The following is an 18,680-nucleotide window of genomic DNA, read 5'->3' as shown; positions in this document are numbered from 1 at the left end:
ACAACATTTAAAGAATGAGTCTGGCTACAAATGCATATGTTTTATTGAATTTTTAAAAAGATTGAGACCCGTACAGCACTTTAACAGAGTGATTAAATATTGGCTATATGAAATATTGGAGTATATGGAGATAACCAGAAGGGACTGCTTTACTACACATGTGGTGGTTTTTATTACAGCTGTAGCTGTACGGTGTACTAAAATAGCCTCCACAGCTCTCTGTAAAGGCTGGCTACGGCTTCATTCTCCCTCCTGAGCGCACTGATCCCGCTTATTGCAAATATCCCTGCACTGTGTACCACCTCCTAAACGCCCAAAGGATGAAATCCTCACTCCTGCTGCGTTTCTCTCATCACTTCTTCTTGCCTTTCTGAGGGGAGGGTTCAGGGTTTTTCCCTTCAGCCAAAGCGAGCTCCTTCTTCAGCTCGAGGAGTTTGGTGACCTCTGCAGTAATCACTGACTTCTCTGCCTTCTGAGCCTTCAGAGCACGCACTTTATCACCCTGAAATATAAACAAATATAGAATATTAAATATAACAGCCAAAAAAAAAAAAACCCTACAAGGCAGTGTCCTAAGAAAACCTTGTACCACCAAACGGTGCCTTTGTAGGAGAAAAAACAAAATACACACATAAAAGACAATACAAACACAGTAAAAAATACATAACCCAAAAAGAAAGAAAGCATGACAAAGTCAGATTTAGCCATAGGAAGATAAGCGGACCCCAGATTTAAAGCTATTAGAAGCCTCAGTATAAAACACCTTATTTGTAATTGAACAAATGTTTTGTTACGCAAGTAACTGACAAAAAATTGAGCTCAGAAATTTTCCTATTACAGAGATAATATATCTACGGACATCAAACTTATAACCAAACGTTCAAACTAATTTGGTCAACTATTTAGAGAGAACATCTTCAATGGCAACGGATAATAGCGAGCAATTATCCGACCAAACCTCTATTACTCCAAATATGATCCGAGTAGGCTGAGAACTGCTATTCATTTTTTTATATTGTGTCCTGTGTTGAAGAAGACGAGGTAATGATGATTGGATTGTTTTAATTTGACATTTTGCTTGCAAATGTTCTGACCTGTTCTGCCACTGCAGCAGCCAGCTGTTTGGCTCTCTCTGGGTCGGCTGCGCTCACACTGGCATTAACGGCGGGTGCCGCAGCGGCGGGAGGTTTGGGCTGTGCTGAGTTCACCGTGCTGCTGGGGACCTGACCAAGACAAAAACCTGCATGTTACACCTCAAAAGTCTTGCACTTCTTTTTTTAAGAGAAATGTAAATTGTTAAGAAAAACGAATGCACACATCAACACTCCAGCCAACAACTCAAACAGGGATGAGGGACCGTGGTTGAAACAAAATGAAAATAATTGCAATGAAAAATAATTTTACAAGAGCAAACAATTAGTAATCCTCAGGAGAAAAAAAATCCACAAACATGCAGACATTTTAGTAAACATTAGTGCTTGTCAGGGCTGTGAAATTGCCATTCCTTTCTCTTATGCTAATGAAAAGGCCAATCTGCACAGATGGCAGTCCGTATTTTAGATGAACTTTTTTTCTGCTACATGCCCAGAGGCAAACTGTATTCCGAGTTGAGAAAAAAAAAATAATAAGGTAACACAGTGACTGACAGTACTGGGCTTTGATCCCAGCGCTGCAACGGACTGAATACAGACGTCGCCGCTAGATCAATTTCATGCTTGGCGCATAAGTGGAGGTGGCAGCGCTGAGACACAAAAGCACGCAACAGTTGCAGTCAGATCTACCTTTCCTGTAGGGGTCTCCTCGTCCGGCTGAAACGAAGGTTCAAGTAAAGAGAAATAAGAGAAGGACTACATTAAAGCTCCGAGAAAGAATTTACTGGAAAAGCTGCGTGGCTGCCCCAGGACTAGCTCTGAAACATACTAACAGAGTAAATGTAAACGTGTGCACTGTTGTTTGAAGGCTCTTTGTTGTTGCTGTGGTGAAAAAAAACTGATGAGTCCTGACTGGAGCTTGACATAGCACCCTGTCTCCCATTTTGAAAAAAAAAAAAATAAAAAATGTTGCAACAGGTGTGTCTGGAGCTTGTTGTTCCACCCCGCAATGATGTAACATCCAGACACCACGTCCTGCTTGAGGACCTGTCACCATATTATGACTCTTCATCAAAACGAACGACTAATCACCCCCTTTCAACAAATGACACTGAAGGAAATCTGCACTTTCCCGTGAATTTAAAACCAAGTGGGAGATTTTTAACACACCTGCTGTCCTCCGAACCTCTTCCTCAGAGCCTCGATCAGCTCAGACTCCAGCTTCTGGAACAACGGACTGACCTGGAGTGGGGGGGGGGCGTGGGAAAAGACCAAGTTGATATTTTACAGATCTATACATTTGGGGTTAATTCACTAGTAAATTAGCTGTGTATTCAATCCTGCTACATGTTATAACATAGTAGTTACAAGTCCATTACACAATCATTACCGTGCCAATTCGGTGGCCGGCAGAGAGGCTGCAGAAGAAGCCTCCGTCAGCACACAGCATAGCGCTGGCACAGTGCGCTGGAGCCTGCAGCTGGTCACGGATTGTCTGGCTGACTGTGGGCATGTATGGCTCCAGCATGGCTGAGAGGAGACACGCTACATTCACCGACACACCAGTCACCGTGCCTGCACGTTTCCTACAAGTGCACACAGACGCAGGTCAAATGTTATGAATTCCAGATCTGCCTCACTCTCAAAACTAAAGAATTAAATTAGAGAATATTCCATAAAAATGTATCTATTAATTTCTTAATGTATTTATTTATTATTAATTATTGGGGTTAATTCCTACTCAAACACTGCGTTAAACAGCTGTGTCCATTTTTTTTTAAAATGTATCAGTCCTGTGACCCGTTCCTTGACTAAAGTGACCCAGGCTGCAGTCACACTGGCTGGTCCCACAACACGGCTGATCACGTTCACTTGCCTGTCGTCGTCTCCTCCTTTGATCTTCTTCCAGGGTTCGTTAACCTGGATATACTGGTTGCCATGGCGAGAGATGTTGAGGATGCACTTTAGGGCATCACGGATCCTGGCAACAACCAATAAGAAACGAGCAGACAGATATTTATGGTAAGCATTATGAAATAAGCTTAACCAAAATCTATTTCCATATTTATAAACTCTCCTCCAGCCAAAATATTATTACCATTTCCCATGTTTTTTTCTTTTTAATCTATTTGACCTTTGACCTTTCAGAAGACATCATGTAATTATGTACAATATACCATAAGGTCTGTATTTTTTATAAATGTTACCCATTTAATGCTTTTAGAATGGCATTTGTCCAGGAAAAACAGCCACAAGAATCTCTTGTAATAATGACAAATACATTAGTAACACTACATGACCTACGCTGCAGCCGAGCCACAGCAACAGAAAATAAATGCTTCATTTTTGGCCCAGAAACACAAACATCGTTTAAAAACTACATACAACCATGAAGTACAACTTCATCACATATTTAAGGATTGTCTTTTCTTTTAACAATGAAACGAGGCCAATAAAACACTTCAAATAAAAAACCTAACAATGTAATGAGAGTAGCCAAATATTTGAGAGCAAAAAATCTGTTCTACATTATATATGCTTGTCTGCATTCATAAATAATGTGTGTGTCTGTTTATCTGTGTATACACAAACACACACACACACACATTGTTTAAAACTCCATATACAATTACAATTATTGCAAATAAGTATTAATAGTAAAAACAAACAAGTATTTTTTTTAGAAAGGTAGTATATAAAATCACTTATTACATTTTTTATTGTAAAATCACTGTTTGATTCTACTAAAATATACAAGAATCAGTATTTTTAACTATTTAAATTTAGTTTTAGAAATCAGAGTATTTGAACTCAAATACTACAAATAGTATAAGATGAATAACAAATAAATATTAAGAAATTAATATTACTGAATTGTGCCTGAGAATGCTCTACTCAGATGTATCCTCAGTGCTCATATTACCCCTGATAATACTTCTGCTTTTAGGCATAACACATTTTTAACAATTCAGTCTTTCCTCATATTTTATGTTTGGAAGGCAAAATCTTCAAACAATATCTTATAGCTGTCTTATTTAAAGCTGTCATATTTCCAGACATGATTAAAACACACATATCTGTTTTTCAAACATTCAATACATGACATTGCTTATTACTTGTCATGTCAAATCCAGCATTACAGCAGAAAAATTACTATAAGGCAAAAATTGGCCATAAGGCAGTTTGTTGATTGCCTTGTACATCAACAGTTATTATAATTAATGTAACTGAAATGATGGATCAGCTCTGAACTCTAGCCAGTGTAATTATTTTAACACTTAAAGAAATCAGTTTCTGCCTTTCATACATTAGTGTTAATGAACTAAGAATACTGAATTAAAGTGCCACAACACTGGCAATTCTTAGTTTCAGAGATCTAAGCTCTTAACTATGCAAAGCCATAATAAAACATAATATAAATATATAAACCTAAAATTCTACAACTGAAAATAACTGACTACGTGTGTGTGTATTTATATATATGTATATATATGTACACACACACATACACACACACACACACACACACACACACATTTAATGTATGCAGCCATGGAAAATTATACAAAACGCTCATATTTGAATATCACAATAAGCCAATGTGGTGAACAACGTAACCAGCAGTGAGTCAGTAATGTGCATTATTTTCAACCTGGACTGTGATGCTTCAAAGAGACATTTTTAAACATGCTCATGGTCAGGGATGCCAATCATTCATGATTTAGATATAAAAATTATCTAAATTTCACCTGTCAGTTATGGACTCGGCTGACCTTAAAAAAGTACTGCCTCCAAACTACAATTCTATCCTAATTTTGACTGTTGTGAAACTTTTATTCTAATCATGAACATCTACATTCTGCAGACGAGACACTATATGAAAACAAAAGCCAACAGTAGTTCCACACCACTGAGTATGTAAGCTGCATGTTGTTTTGTTGTTGTTGTTTCCATCAATTCTTAAAAATTTCTGCATAAGTCAGTTGTTGAGATGATAACAAAGTCATTGAGAGTGGTTTGGTATGAAATGCTTCATTTTAGAGACTGACTCAGATTTCTTTACAGGGGTGACAGGAACTAGGGGTCACAATGTCTACAGCACACATAGAGCCATTTTATTTACTATCCAAAACAACCAGTGAACCTACGTGTAAGGTTTTATATGTAATTTTGATAAAGAAATAATTAAAATAGGTATGAATCTGGTAAAGTAAGTATTCTTTGTGGACTATTTCGCATTACATCTCCCTACATGTACCTCTCCACTAAGAATGCATTTTAAAAATATGTTATAGGTCAAAACTATCATAAAATAATGTCTCAGGCATCATGCAGCACATTCATAACCATTTCATGAAATAACTTTCCATGAGGGAGCTTTCAGAGGCATTAAATTCTTCAGACGTCTGGTTCCTATCCCCTCCCACCACTGTGACCAATTCTGACTCCACAAATTTCTCTAGAACAAGGCATTTCACATCAAACCATTCTTAATGATTTTGTTAAGAACGTAACCAAATAATTATGCAGAACATTTGAAAAATCAGTGGACTTCCCCTTTAATATTGGCGAACCTGGTTATGGTAGAAAAACAAAGAAAATAACGGTGTATGTTTAATAAATGATAAGATAAATTAAAAAAAAACAATAAAGGTGTACAGTGTGTTTTCTGACCTGACTTTGTCCAGCAATTGGATGTACTGTTTGAGCTCCCAGCACACCTGAGCAATAAGACGCTTATCCTCATCCTGCAGCACCATCTCAGGCACACGACCCTCAAAGAACTTACTGACAAACATCCCTGCCCTGAGACAGGGAGGGAGAGAGTGGGAGAGAGTAAGAGAGAGAGAGAGAGAGAGAGAGAGAGAGAGAGAGAGAGAGAGAGAGAGAGAGAGAGAGAGAGAGAGAGAGAGAGAGAGAGAGAGAGAGAGAGAGAGAGCATTAGGGAAGTCAGTGTACTTACTGAGGTGTACAAACGATTAGGTGTTCATATGTGTAGGGCTGCAATGATCACTGCAACACCACAATGATAACATGGTGACCGCGGTAGTGGGCACATCACCACCATAACACCTTTTTCCAAGAGCACAACTAAGTCAAGCACATTTTTTGACCAGAGCAGCTTGCAATGCACTCCTGTATTTTTTATGGGGCCTTGGCATGGTCTAATCTACAGCATACTGCAGCCACTTTTAAGAGTGACAGTCTGATATTGCCAAGAAAAGCAAATGTAGAATTCCTCCCACAATTACCAGGACTGCTGTACAAGCAGGGATCTGACTATGCTGTCCACCTCCTATGAACAAGTGAAATAAAACTTTGTTTAGTGGCTCCACAGAGCATGATACCCCCTTTTTTATTTTATAATAACAAAAATCTTGCCTTAGTGAGTCATCAGTGCCTTTACTGCTGACGGTACAGTTGGCTGATGTTTAAAATAACCACTTTAAAGAATTTGATTCTTTCTTAAAGAGACAATATCAGTGTTTTATCATCGGTGTGAGTGATGCGCATGTTGACTGAGGTTAAATCTCTATAGGCTCTTGGTACTGTTCCAGAGGGGGGTGCCCAAGAGCCATGATGTCTATTCTCCAGATGAGGCTGCGCTGAAGCTTGCTGAAACAGATCTTGAATAATGGCGAAGGCTATACAATTATTATGAATGTCAAATAAGAGGACACTTGTACAGGCTCAGGGCAAAGGGGCAGGTCCTTCTAGGTAAGATCTGTGCGTGTGCTTGCCGGCCTGGCGCAGTCACGCACAAAGCACACTTTCACGCCTGCCTTTTGCTTTCCGCATTAAGCCTCACCTGACCACGGCAGAAACGACGAGTGGACACCAGACACCAGACAAATCACCAGACACGTACAAAAATACTACCATAGCACTTGACCGAATAAAAACAAAAGCATGTTACGTCTGGAATAAAACAAGCTTGCGTTGATCTACTTTGTGCTGTTAATAGTTTATGGCCAGTGATACACAGCATGCAATGGGCTAACCAAGGTTACATTAGGTCAATTAGATATTAAAGCTGTCAAACAATTAAAATAATTAGTCAAGATAAATCTCACTATTGTGTGCAGTGATGATTAATCACAGCGTTGACTGTAAAAAAAGGTTCTGTCCATTTAAAAATCAGTACATTTTGTTGTAGCTATATGAGTGGACAAAACAACCTGTGTAGTACGCCAAAGATGTAGAAAGTGTAGTGTTTTAAGCCACTTAAAAGCTGTTTTTGAATTAGAGGGCTACATTTGCGGATTCTATCACAGCAACATACAGAACATGAGCCAAGTTTCGTACTACAGATAGTTCAAATATGTTAACTGCCCCCAACCCCCACAAGTTAAATATATATATTATGAAATTTGTCACGACAGTAGCCTTGTGTGTGCCTGTCATAAGCTGTTCATAAGCTTGCACTACAATCACCAGTAAAAGAGCAGTATATGTGACGATGGAGTGACCGTGTACTCTTTATACCTGTTGATAAAATTGCCCAGGTTGTTGAGCAGTTCGGAGTTGTTCTTGAGAGCCATATCAGTCCAGGAGAAGGCAGAGTCCTGGCCCTCAGGTCTCAGATAGAGCAGATAGAAACGCCACACATCAGACGGAATGCCTGTGTCTTTAGCCATGTCTCCAAACACGCCCACACCACGGCTCTTTGAGAACTTGGTGTCCTCATAGTTCAAGTATTCTGCATGCAAAATGAAGAAAATAAGTAAATAGCTAAATAATAAATAAGTTACTAGATAAAAGGACCAACCTTTGCATGAAGAATAAAAAGTAGATTTTAATTAATCATTCATGTTTGCATTCATTTAATTGGATGTATTTGCATTATATTTTAAAGATTTTACATATTGTATAGGTGATAATGTATAAATGAGACTTTATTTTGTTCAGGGTTTGGAATGTGAAAATAATTGATAAGCAATTTTCAATACAACCTGATACTGAAACAGTCTTGAATTTTACTATGCATTTTGTACATCTTCAGATATTTTTGAGATGAATGTTTTTAATACCGTGTGACTAATGAAGAATATTAATAATCCTTCTCTTTGAGGTTGTCCAGTATGATTTGAAACTTATTTCCTATTTCTAAAAATTAATCATTTCTATCAATTTTTTCTATTGCTCCTGCAGAATTTCCATTAAGCACGTTGAGTTCCTGCTTTCATATCTTTGTCACAACAAAATCAGCAAAGCTGCTTCTGTGTGCCTGTGTATGTGTTGTGCTGCTGTTTTCAGCATGTCTTTGAATGCGAGTGGGTGTGAGTCACCTGTAGCAACAAGGCTGTTGACGATTGTGTAGTTGTCCTGCGCTCCAAGCAGAGAACAGGGGAAAATTACACCGTGGAAGGGGACGTTATCCTTCGCCATGAAGTTATACAGCTCCACCTGCAGGACACATGTGGGAAAACATATTAAACAAACCTGAAATGGTACAGAACTGTTGGAACTTGTGATGGAAGTTAGAAATGGGTACCTGCTGTGGGTTCTTCCACCATTTCTCCCATTCACTGGTGTAGTTGGCTGTTATAGAGAGGTAGCCAATGGGGGCGTCAAACCACACATAAAAGACCTGTATGGAAAGACGGACAAAAACAGGTGTGTAAGTTGTAAGAACGCCAGCAACAAAATTTATTGTAACATTAGAAGCCTTACAATTCATACTCATGTGTTTAAGGGACCCATATCTGTCTATTGTGTGTCCAAACTGAAAGATCTAGCAAGTGAATTAGGCCCGTGTGATAAAGCGACATAATCGGACAAAACTGCAATGATGGATAAGTAAACTTATGACAATGTTTTAAAGTTGAACTGCAACTTTAACTGCAATGTTTGGTTTGCAGTCACAACTTCAAGTCAAGAGGATTTTATTGTCATTCCATCTATTGTGGCTGTTTTCTATTCTATTCTATTTCATCATATTCTGGATGTAACATGTATCTAGCTCTAGTCAAGGATCACATATGAAGGAGGCTTAAATCTGATATGAAAAGCAAAGATTTAGTATTCACTAAGCTCTGGGGGAGGGAAGATTTGTACCTCACCCCCTGTGCCTAAAGTAAATATAGCCTAAAACAGTTTGTCTGTTAAAAGGTGTGAGGTACTCTTCTTTCCCTCTACCTTGCCACTGTAGTCTGGGTGCGGTACAGGCGTTCCCCACTGCAGATCTCGAGTGATGCAGCGTGGTTTCAGACCATCTCTCAGCCATGAGCGCGTGATGTGCTTAGCGTTCGCCGTCCAATCGCCAGAACTCGTAGATTTCTCCAGCCACTGTTCCAGCTCACCTTCCAGCTAACACACACAGATGCAGAAATACACACAGTGTTACGGGAAATATTTAAATGTATATGCTAATATTAGGGCTGCAACTAATGACTCATTTGAACATTATCAAACTACCTTGATTAACTGATTATTCAGGTTGTATAAAAAGAAGCACAAATTTAACTATAATATTTAATGTGCATTATCTTGCATAAAGGTCTCTTAAGAAAATGTAAATATTAGTACTATATACAATACGTTCATATGCATTAAATAAATCTGACCTTTGAAAAAAAAAAAAGGATTTTGATAATACTTTGTTAATCCCAAAGGGAAATTAAGGAAAACAGACATTTCTGATAAAGGTGGTCATCAGCTGCACACATTTCAAAAGTAAGACCTTTAACCCTCAAGAACTTTTCAACCAGAGTACTTTCTAAAGTATTATAAAGTTAAAAAGCCTGGGGTTCCTGCTGTCACTCTTGTTAACAGTTTTCAGCGGTTTGTAAGGCACAGATAAAGATGTTCTGTAAGATGTTTTTGTTCTTTTAGTCGTCAGGTACCACCGTCTGGCTCCTGTACAAATTTGTTTAAACTGTCTTCCCAGAACACCTTCAATCAGTGCTTCTGTACTCTAGAGGACGTCTGTTGTCCACTACTTTCCAAAGGGGCAGTCTCCACTATCTTCCACACATTTTCCCCCCTCACTGAAATGTCATTTTCTACATAAGAACTTTTGCTGTATAAACATAAGTTGCTATATTCAAGTTAAACAATAAAGAGAAGAGTTGCCAAGAATATCTTTTATTAGCAATGTCACTGATTAATTGTTGCACTTAGTAAATATACTGAAGTTACCTTAGGCAGATTCAGGAACAGATGTTTAGAGGAGCGAACCTCAGGCGTCTGCCGGCACACCTTACACTGCGGCTCCTACGAGGACATCAGCAGCAAAACACAACATTCACATCTGCAATTCTAATCAAAGCTTGAAATGAGGACATCCAGTTTCATCATCATGCAAAGCATATGTCAAATCATCAAACGTCAATGAAACTACTGAAATGAAACACGCGCTCTCTCACATTCAATAAATGATTTAATCATTTACTCAGACGCTTAAACTGAATCTGTCTGAAGATGACTCCTAGTAACATTCCTACTCATTAGGCATCTCTTCGGCTACGATCAACTGTAAGCTTTACTGCTCAATTCAGATTTTTTGCTCAGATTCAAGCTTTCTGCTCAGATGGTTCACAATAATCTCAGTAAGTGATATTGGTCATTTGTGGAAAAGAGCCTGTATGAGCTAATTTTAAAAATCATTGTCACATGCATGACCCACATGCATCATCAGCAACAAATAATAAAAAGGCTCAATGATAAATTGCAGTAAAAACGTGTGTTTTTTGGGTTCTTTCCTTCTAGTTTGGTCTGGATTGACTAATTTCCCAAAATATCAATCAAATTAGTGATCACTGACTACAGTCGCTGTTACTGCCCTTGATTTTTTTCCCCCAAATCAGCCACTGTTTACATGCTGCTCACATTGACTGATTTGAGGTGGGGGTTCTTCTTATAGTCTTACGGCCACATGCTCAATATGTATTCAATATAAGACCCGATATGTGACTCGATTAGGCCAAATATTGGATTTGTGCCACTTCCCTGCAATATGAACGTAGCCTTAGTATTGACCTTTTGGACTATAAGAAGATAGGAGAAGGTCTCAGTTCATACCTTGAGCTCCACAGCGTTGATGAGTCGGCCACATTTATCACATTGGTCGCCTCTGGCCTCAGGGTACCTACAGTGGGGACACACACCCTCCACAAAGCGGTCAGCCAGGAAACGTTGACAGTTTTCACAACGCAACTGCTCCACCGTGTCCTCCAGCAGATAACCTCGCTCATGCAACCGCCAGAATATATCCTGTGCGATTCTGAGAGAGAGGAAAAGAGTTAATTTTTACATTTTTAAAAATTTGGATATCACTTGCAGTCTGATGTTTCTCCAGCAGGGTGCACTATTAGCATGCAAGTTGCCATAAATCTGCGCCAGGAGAAGCTCATGAATTCATATGTTTGGGGTTACGTAGGGCAGGTGGATTAGATTTTAAAAGATTTTGGGTTACTTCGTATTATACTTTTGATACTTTTGTGGTTGAACTGGAAGTGAAGTTGGAATGCCAAGTTAGCAATGGACTACGAACTTTGCCATTCATTCAATAAACCAGAAAAAATGCCTCTGAAAATCCATCTAAAAAACAGTTTAAAATATTACCGTCTTGAACTTACTTCCACATCTTTGCTGCTATCTAGGTAAACACAAATACAATCAGGCTTAACTGTCTCCTGTTATCTGAAATAACCTCATCTTTCTGCATCTTTGGGATGACCATCAAAAAAAGGGATGCATAAATGTGTCAAGCCATTTAATTCAAAATGTGAAATCTAAAATGGCTTAAAAATGATAATTAATTGTGAAAAGCAGATATTATTATTTTAAAGAGTGGTACTGAAATTAAGTATTCGGGTGCTCATTTGGAATCACAAAGTACTTTTCTAAAGCCTGTAAAATGCTGTTCGGGCCCTAATAATAAGGATTAGGATTGATAACTAGTTCAAACTCATAAGTTCAAACTTATATGAAACTTATAACTAAGTTCACAGTCATTTTTAGGGGTAATTACTATTGGATAAAACACTCTTTATGCATTGTCTATTTATAAAACTCACTCTTACACATACACACACACACACACACAGTCCCATACTCAGTCTGTTCTTTAGTGGTGGTGCGGCCAAAGTAGTCAAAATCGATCTGGAACCACTTGTAAATGGCGGAGTGGACAGCGTGGTATTTGTCACAGATCTCTTGCGGCATCAGTCCCTCCTCACGAGCCTTATTTTCTGTTGCAGTGCCGTATTCATCTGTCCCACACACATATAGCAAGTTCCAGCCTCGCAATCGTCCATATCTAAAAAAGAAATGACAGAATTCTTAGAAATTCTTAAAAATAGAGACAAATGGATATTGATTTCAGTGGTTACTGGTTAATTATTAAAACTTTCCCAAAAAAAAACAAAAACAAAAAAAAAATTCTGTAATGCTCTATAATCTTTACACGATACATGCAGTTATTATTATATATTATTATATACTACAAGGAGCATTTAGGACAATCCGTCTACCGTACTAGGACTAAAAACAGACAGGAACAGACTAGAAAGGAAGGCAAACAGCAGAAAGCGGAGGCATGTAGCTGGTCCATCCACCAGTTGTGTTACCTGGCAAAAACATCAGCGCTGAGTACACAGCCGATGATGTTGCCCAGGTGAGGAACATTGTTGACGTAGGGCAGTGCACTGGTCACCAACACATTACGCTTTCCTTCCTGTGGTAGACTGAAAAGATCCCAAACATAAACCACATTACAAACAGTTCCAATTCATTTTGACTCATTTTTACAGATAAAAAAGTATCTGCCTTCATCATTCAGGCAGTTCTGATAATCCTATGCTGAAGGGGGGTTCTGTGATATTTACAGTCAGCCAATGACAATTTGCCTTGATCTTCTTAAGTGTGCTCTGTGATACACATGAACAACACCGGTCATAAAGAATAAGGTCAATATCAGCAATATTGTCAACATTAGTACATGAAGATGCAGGATGTCGTAACGAGAGCAGTATGAGAGCGAGAGGGCCACTGTTGCTCTCACTGGACTTTAGTGATAAAACTGGAAAATGTTCACCCTGCGTTCATGTGATTTTATGTTGAGGTCCGCACTGAATTACTGAAAGTAATAAATTCTGATGAAGCTCATTTTATCCACTCATATAGCTATTACAAAATCCACAGATTTTTAAATAAAATAAAATCTGTCTTTAGCAAAATATGGGCAAATATGACGAATGTGATTAATTGTGATTAAAGACACTTACTAATGTGACTAATCCTGATTAGTCTGTATCCCTTGAAAGCCTTAGTAAATGCAAATACATAGAAAATAAACAATCAATTTGTCAATTTGTCAAGTGACAATCTTAGAGAGACCTAGTTCTATTAATCTTTCCTAGAGTCTTATATCCATGGTGAACTCATTTGCGCAGACAGGGTGTGTTTTTGAGTAGGAGTAAGACTGTAATCTTCATAGGGTGTAGCCTTAGAATCTTACATGGGGTGTTTCTTCTGTGTGCTGTCTGAACAGTCTGGGAGTCCTTTACTCCAGGCCTGCGCAGCTACCTCAATCTCTTCCTCTGTCATCACGGGCTCAGAGTCCTCAGTCTAAAGAGCAAATACATTAAAAAAAGTCCACGTCAGGGGGTTCAACATGTGTACATCCAGCTTTCTCCCTTCCATTTACAAAGAGGACTGTGTACCTCAGTGGCATTAGCACTGGGTGGGCTGTCCCTTCGCTGTATGTGTGGAGCTGGCTGCTTCTGAAGGAAACTCTTCAGGGCATCAAGCCCTTTACCCAGCAGTACCCTCTGAACAGCTGCCTCACAGGCTGGGAGCTGACCGACACGCTCGAACCAGCCCCTCACTGAGGGCAACTCGCCTACAACCAGAAAAAGAGAAAGAGAGAGAGAAACAAACAAGCAAACAAACAAACAGATAAATTAATTAGAATTATACTACTTTGCATCTTTGAAAAGAAGCTAAAAAGTGTTTCACATAAACACCACAAACTATTACAAGGAAAGGAAGTAAAATGTCCAAACATATGAAGCTTACAAACTTGGATTCAATGGATAAAATGGATTCAAAGGTAAAGAACATTCAAGATTTTGATGAGTTAAAAGAAAGCATAAACAAAACAAGAGATCATAGAGAGAGACAAAGATAAAATTAAATAGATATATTTAAATAAAAAAAACGTTAAACACATGGAACTGCTAAATTAAAAAAGGAAGTGAAAACATGTTAAAGATTATTGCTCATTTTCTCACCAGCTTCAAAAGTGGAGTTAGACAGAACGGAGTAGAGCGCTGCCCACAGCACAATGTCGGCCACTGCCACAGTCTCCTGAAATAGACAGAACAACACAAGTCAATATCAACTGCCACCAATCAGAAGATCACTGGATCAGAGAAGTGGTTGCGCTGAGGCTTCTGTAGTCACTCCAGTGACACAGGATCTTTATTGTAAACATTTCTGCACAGGTTCGTTTGGTGACACAAAGTGCATTAGACTGGTCAGACATTTAACCCTCCAGTGGTAATGTACATGTACATGTGTGTGGGGTTTTGTAAGTGAGTGATTTGAAACACCACAAGTTTCAAACTTTCACGAGGCATGTTCAACTTATTGAGGATTCTTGTTTAGATACTGGAACAGATCTTTGCATGCATGCACATGAAAGTGTGAAGTTTACAACATGGCAGCCTCACCGAAAGCTCATAGTCATTCATAACTATGAAACAATTATGAATACACTGTCTGATTTCTGAGACATTGCTGTCTCAGAAGGTTTTGGCCTAAATGTATTTTTCAATTCTAGTCATGGAGAGATACATTTGTACGCAAACTTTTGAATGCGCCTGGTCAAATGACATGTTTTCTCTCTATGTTTTCTCTACAAAGAACACACTTAAATATGGCATTTTCTGCTATTTTTTGCACACAATTCTAGTGTATTTGCTGAGTTTAGGTAATACAGAAAATTGCACAGGCCATTTTTTGTTTTTCCAATTTGTTAAATTCAGCAAGTAAATGGTAATTGTGCATTACAACGTCCAGAAATGTGTTCTGTGTAGAGGATGTGTTAACTTTCTATCACTATCACAAAACGTGTAATTTTACCATAGGCACAGACTTTTCCACAGTAAAAAGTAAAAATAGTTCCCTTTTTTCAGATTACATATTAAAACATAAAAACTGCAGGTTCAGTGATGGGTTTTGGATAGTAAATAAAATGGCTATATTTGCTTTGTATATGCCAACAACACCTGGTTCTTATCAGCACCACTGAAAAGAAATCAAAGTCAGTAAGTTTCACCAGAATGGTCAATTTTACATCAAACCATTCTGAATAAACTTGTTTACACCTCAAAGACTGAATTATGCATTTTGAAAAATTGCTGCCACTTCCCTTTAACCTGTCCTGGAAGAGGTTAGGTGTGCCGGAGCTACGGGGCTATAGCGATGTACACCAGTAAAGAAGTAAACCTAGTTTTAGACTGTTCAGATAAGCCCTAGAAGATCAAGAGTGAGATGGGCTAATTGTGCTTACCTAGAAATGTAAGTTCTGCATCAAACTGCTTCCATTAAAATTTAGGGAGTATTAATACTGACTTCTTAACTGAGACCAAGTTCAAGATAGCATGCAGACCAGAAGTACAAGATGACACCTTCAGCTCTGCTTTGTTAGTGTTTTATGCTTACTTCTGTGAGGAATGGTGTGGTCCTTTTGCTCAGGTACTGCTCCAGCCAGCCCAGAGGTCCCTTCAGCACAGTGCCAGCCTCACCGGATTTCCCCTGCAGCACCAGCATGTGGAGCGCCTGCAGCACCGCAGGCTAATATACAAACATGCACATAAACAAATAACAGTTACCACTGTTACATAACAGACGTCAAACCAGAGTTAAAACACTTTCAGAGCTGATTATGTTTTGGACAGTTAAAGCTGCTGTAGACAGTTTTTCACAGCTGGCATTGATTAGATCATACCAAACCAATTTCATCATGGACACTGTGTTCATCCAAGCAAGAGTTACTTTTGCAGTCATCTTTTAAGGTAGGCATGTTTTATTTTGCCAAAAACAGCAGCAAAAACATACATGTACAATGCCCTAAACTTGTACCAAGCAGAATTGCTTCTTCTATTGTGTGGAATAAAACTCTTACTCTACATATCTATCACTCTAACACCTTTCATCTAAAAAAAAAAAAAACCTTTGTTATACTGTGTGATCTTTACTCATATTGTTATTACTATTTTTATTACTATGGAATTTATTATACTTTGAACAACATCTTGGAAAAACTTTAAGAAAGAGCGGAAAACAAGAAAACCCATTCCCATCAGAAAGAGGCATATGCATCAACTTAGACTTGAGATCCAGACTTGTAACCGGACATGAGTAATAACAACATCATTAACGTTATTATCACCCTGGCAGCAGATCCTGACCTGTAATTCTGTTGCTTCCCATTCCAGTAACTGATTGCTGCCATCGCTGGCCTTTTTCCCAACAACTTCGAACAGGTATCTGTGCAGACATGGACATTTAAGACCAATAATTCACAGAGTCTTTGTTCGACAGAGTAAGACGTCAAAAGTGCCAAGTGTAGGATTATGTTACTTACTGGCAGATGGCATTAGGACTGAAGAGGTGTTGCCCACTAGGCAGCAGCAGAACAGGTAAGACGGGCCGGTTTAGGAAGGGCACCACTCTTTCTGGAGACAGACAATGAAATCAGCTAAACTGTCACAATAACCTGTAAGCAAGCTTGTTTACACTAGTAGTTACAGGAAGAAAAATATCTAAATATGACCATATGAAACTATAAAAATAAAGCTAGTTGGAAAAAGCAGCTTGCTAATCCACATTAAAGGACTGTATCATTTATGTTTTAAGAGTTTGATGTATGTGAACAGTGCTACAGTTTCAAAACACTCACTTCTCCATTCCAAACAAACCACATATTGGAAACAAAGCTGGCAAAACAGCCCTTTTTGGATTCACTGTTTTCATGATGTCACATACATAAATATTTCCAGCTATTCAGCCTTCAGCAGTTTAGCTGCCCATTCAAGTAAAAGAACAGCCTGGACTGCTTTTTGAATGAGGTTCAACACAGCAAATCGAAACAAATCATTTACATATATGAGTCTTAAAGGCACAGGAAAAAAAAACAACTTGGTTACTTCTAAAGGACAGAGATCAGCTGGAAAAAGAGATCATGATAAATGAATTACAACTGCTTAGTATGAGTATAACTGCACTAATACATAACAGCAAACACACATCAATTGTGGGCAGGGAAATATGGGCCTTTTAACATCAGCTAACTACCTTCATTTCAGAATGAAATCATGAGAATAGTGTAGTTTAGGGTTGGGCAATATGGCATTATTTATCGTTATCATGATAAAATATTTCACAATACAGTGTAATATGTTTATTTTAAATATATTATGAACATGATCAGTACTTAAATAACACCGACTAACTGGATTTAGTGCAGCACAGTACATGAAGTATTGAGTAATACTGTTATATTACAGTTTTTTATTATATACATATATATATATATATATATATATATATATATATATATATATATATGTGTGTGTGTGTGTGTGTGTATATGTAATATATATATATATATGTACATATATATATATATATGTATATATGTAATATACATGTAATATATATACTGTGTGTGTGAGTGTGTGTGTGTGTGTGTATTTGAAATGTATAATGTTTTCTTTTGTATCTTTGCACAAATCGTGCCTGAAAAAATAAATCCGTCAGTTATACATGAAATTTCCTGTAGTATCGCGATGTTAAATTTTTGCCATATCGCCCACCTCACGGTCAGTAAGATTAACTGGGATTAAAGGGTAACAGAACCTCTGAAACAGGTACTGAAACATCACAGGTAGTGCAGAATGCGAACAGCACTAACTTACAACCTAAAAGCAAGAGCTAAACTCGGTCTTTCTCACACGTACATAAACAGGAGCGCGTAACACAGCCCAAATGCTACGATGCTGCAGCTTCCTATTCGCCAGCTTACTAGCAGAATTTTCCAGTTCCACCTTGAATGATGCAGCAGTTACATTCTTGTGCCTCAGGCCTCAGAATGTAACTGCTGCACCATTTAAGGTGGAACGGGAAAATTCGAACAAGAAGCTGGGGAACACAAAGCCAACTTCAACCTCGTCTAACCGCTCAGCTCAGCTCAAATCACTTACTTACCCTCGTGGCTGACCAGCTGTACGTCACATTTCACTCCCGCTAACTCCAGCACCGCTAACACCTTCACACAGTGCGGGTTCCCTTCGCCGATAAACAGTTTCATTTGGCCCCTCTTACTGCCTCGCTCCGCTCGCCTACAGGAATGGCGTTATCGATTTGACAGCTCTGAATATTTCTACAAAACACACGGCATTCAACTCAGCCGGCTTTACAACCTCCTGAACGCTGATGCAACTTGGAACCAATCCGAGATACAGCATGTTGTAGTTTTGGGGTATGGAAAATACTTCGTAAGCTTACAGCGACGAGGCGTTTTGCGACTACAGTTCCCAGAAACCACACAAGTGTCGTGAAGACGCGCCTGCGCGT

The 18,680-nt window shown here is 38.6% G+C and overlaps 1 protein-coding gene across 2 annotated transcripts; it reads right to left on the bottom strand.

The window, feature by feature from the left end:
* Positions 1-19: 19 nt before the first annotated feature.
* mars1 (methionyl-tRNA synthetase 1) lies at positions 20-18,553 on the bottom strand. 2 transcript variants are annotated; one of them, XM_036571181.1, is made up of 22 exons: positions 18,312-18,553; positions 16,690-16,780; positions 16,514-16,592; positions 15,765-15,896; positions 14,330-14,405; positions 13,760-13,938; positions 13,555-13,664; positions 12,665-12,781; positions 12,151-12,354; positions 11,115-11,316; positions 10,233-10,307; positions 9,231-9,401; positions 8,587-8,682; positions 8,381-8,498; positions 7,578-7,791; positions 5,766-5,897; positions 2,968-3,072; positions 2,482-2,677; positions 2,262-2,333; positions 1,782-1,808; positions 1,095-1,223; positions 20-502 (listed from the first exon to the last, which is right to left on the bottom strand). In XM_036571181.1, the coding sequence occupies exons 1-22, from the start codon at positions 18,412-18,414 to the stop codon at positions 353-355; spliced, it is 2,778 nt and encodes a 925-aa protein (XP_036427074.1). In that variant the 5' UTR covers positions 18,415-18,553; the 3' UTR covers positions 20-352. The 2 variants fall into 2 exon arrangements, with proteins under 2 accessions (XP_036427074.1, XP_036427075.1); XM_036571182.1 differs by lacking the exon at positions 1,782-1,808.
* Between the last annotated feature and the right edge of the window lie 127 nt (positions 18,554-18,680).

Source organism: Colossoma macropomum, unplaced genomic scaffold (genome assembly GCF_904425465.1).
Source record: "Colossoma macropomum unplaced genomic scaffold, Colossoma_macropomum, whole genome shotgun sequence".
Classification (NCBI taxonomy): Eukaryota; Metazoa; Chordata; class Actinopteri; order Characiformes; family Serrasalmidae; genus Colossoma; species Colossoma macropomum.
The sequence above is the reverse complement of the archived record's forward strand: the minus strand, read 5'-3'. Positions and strand labels throughout refer to the sequence as shown.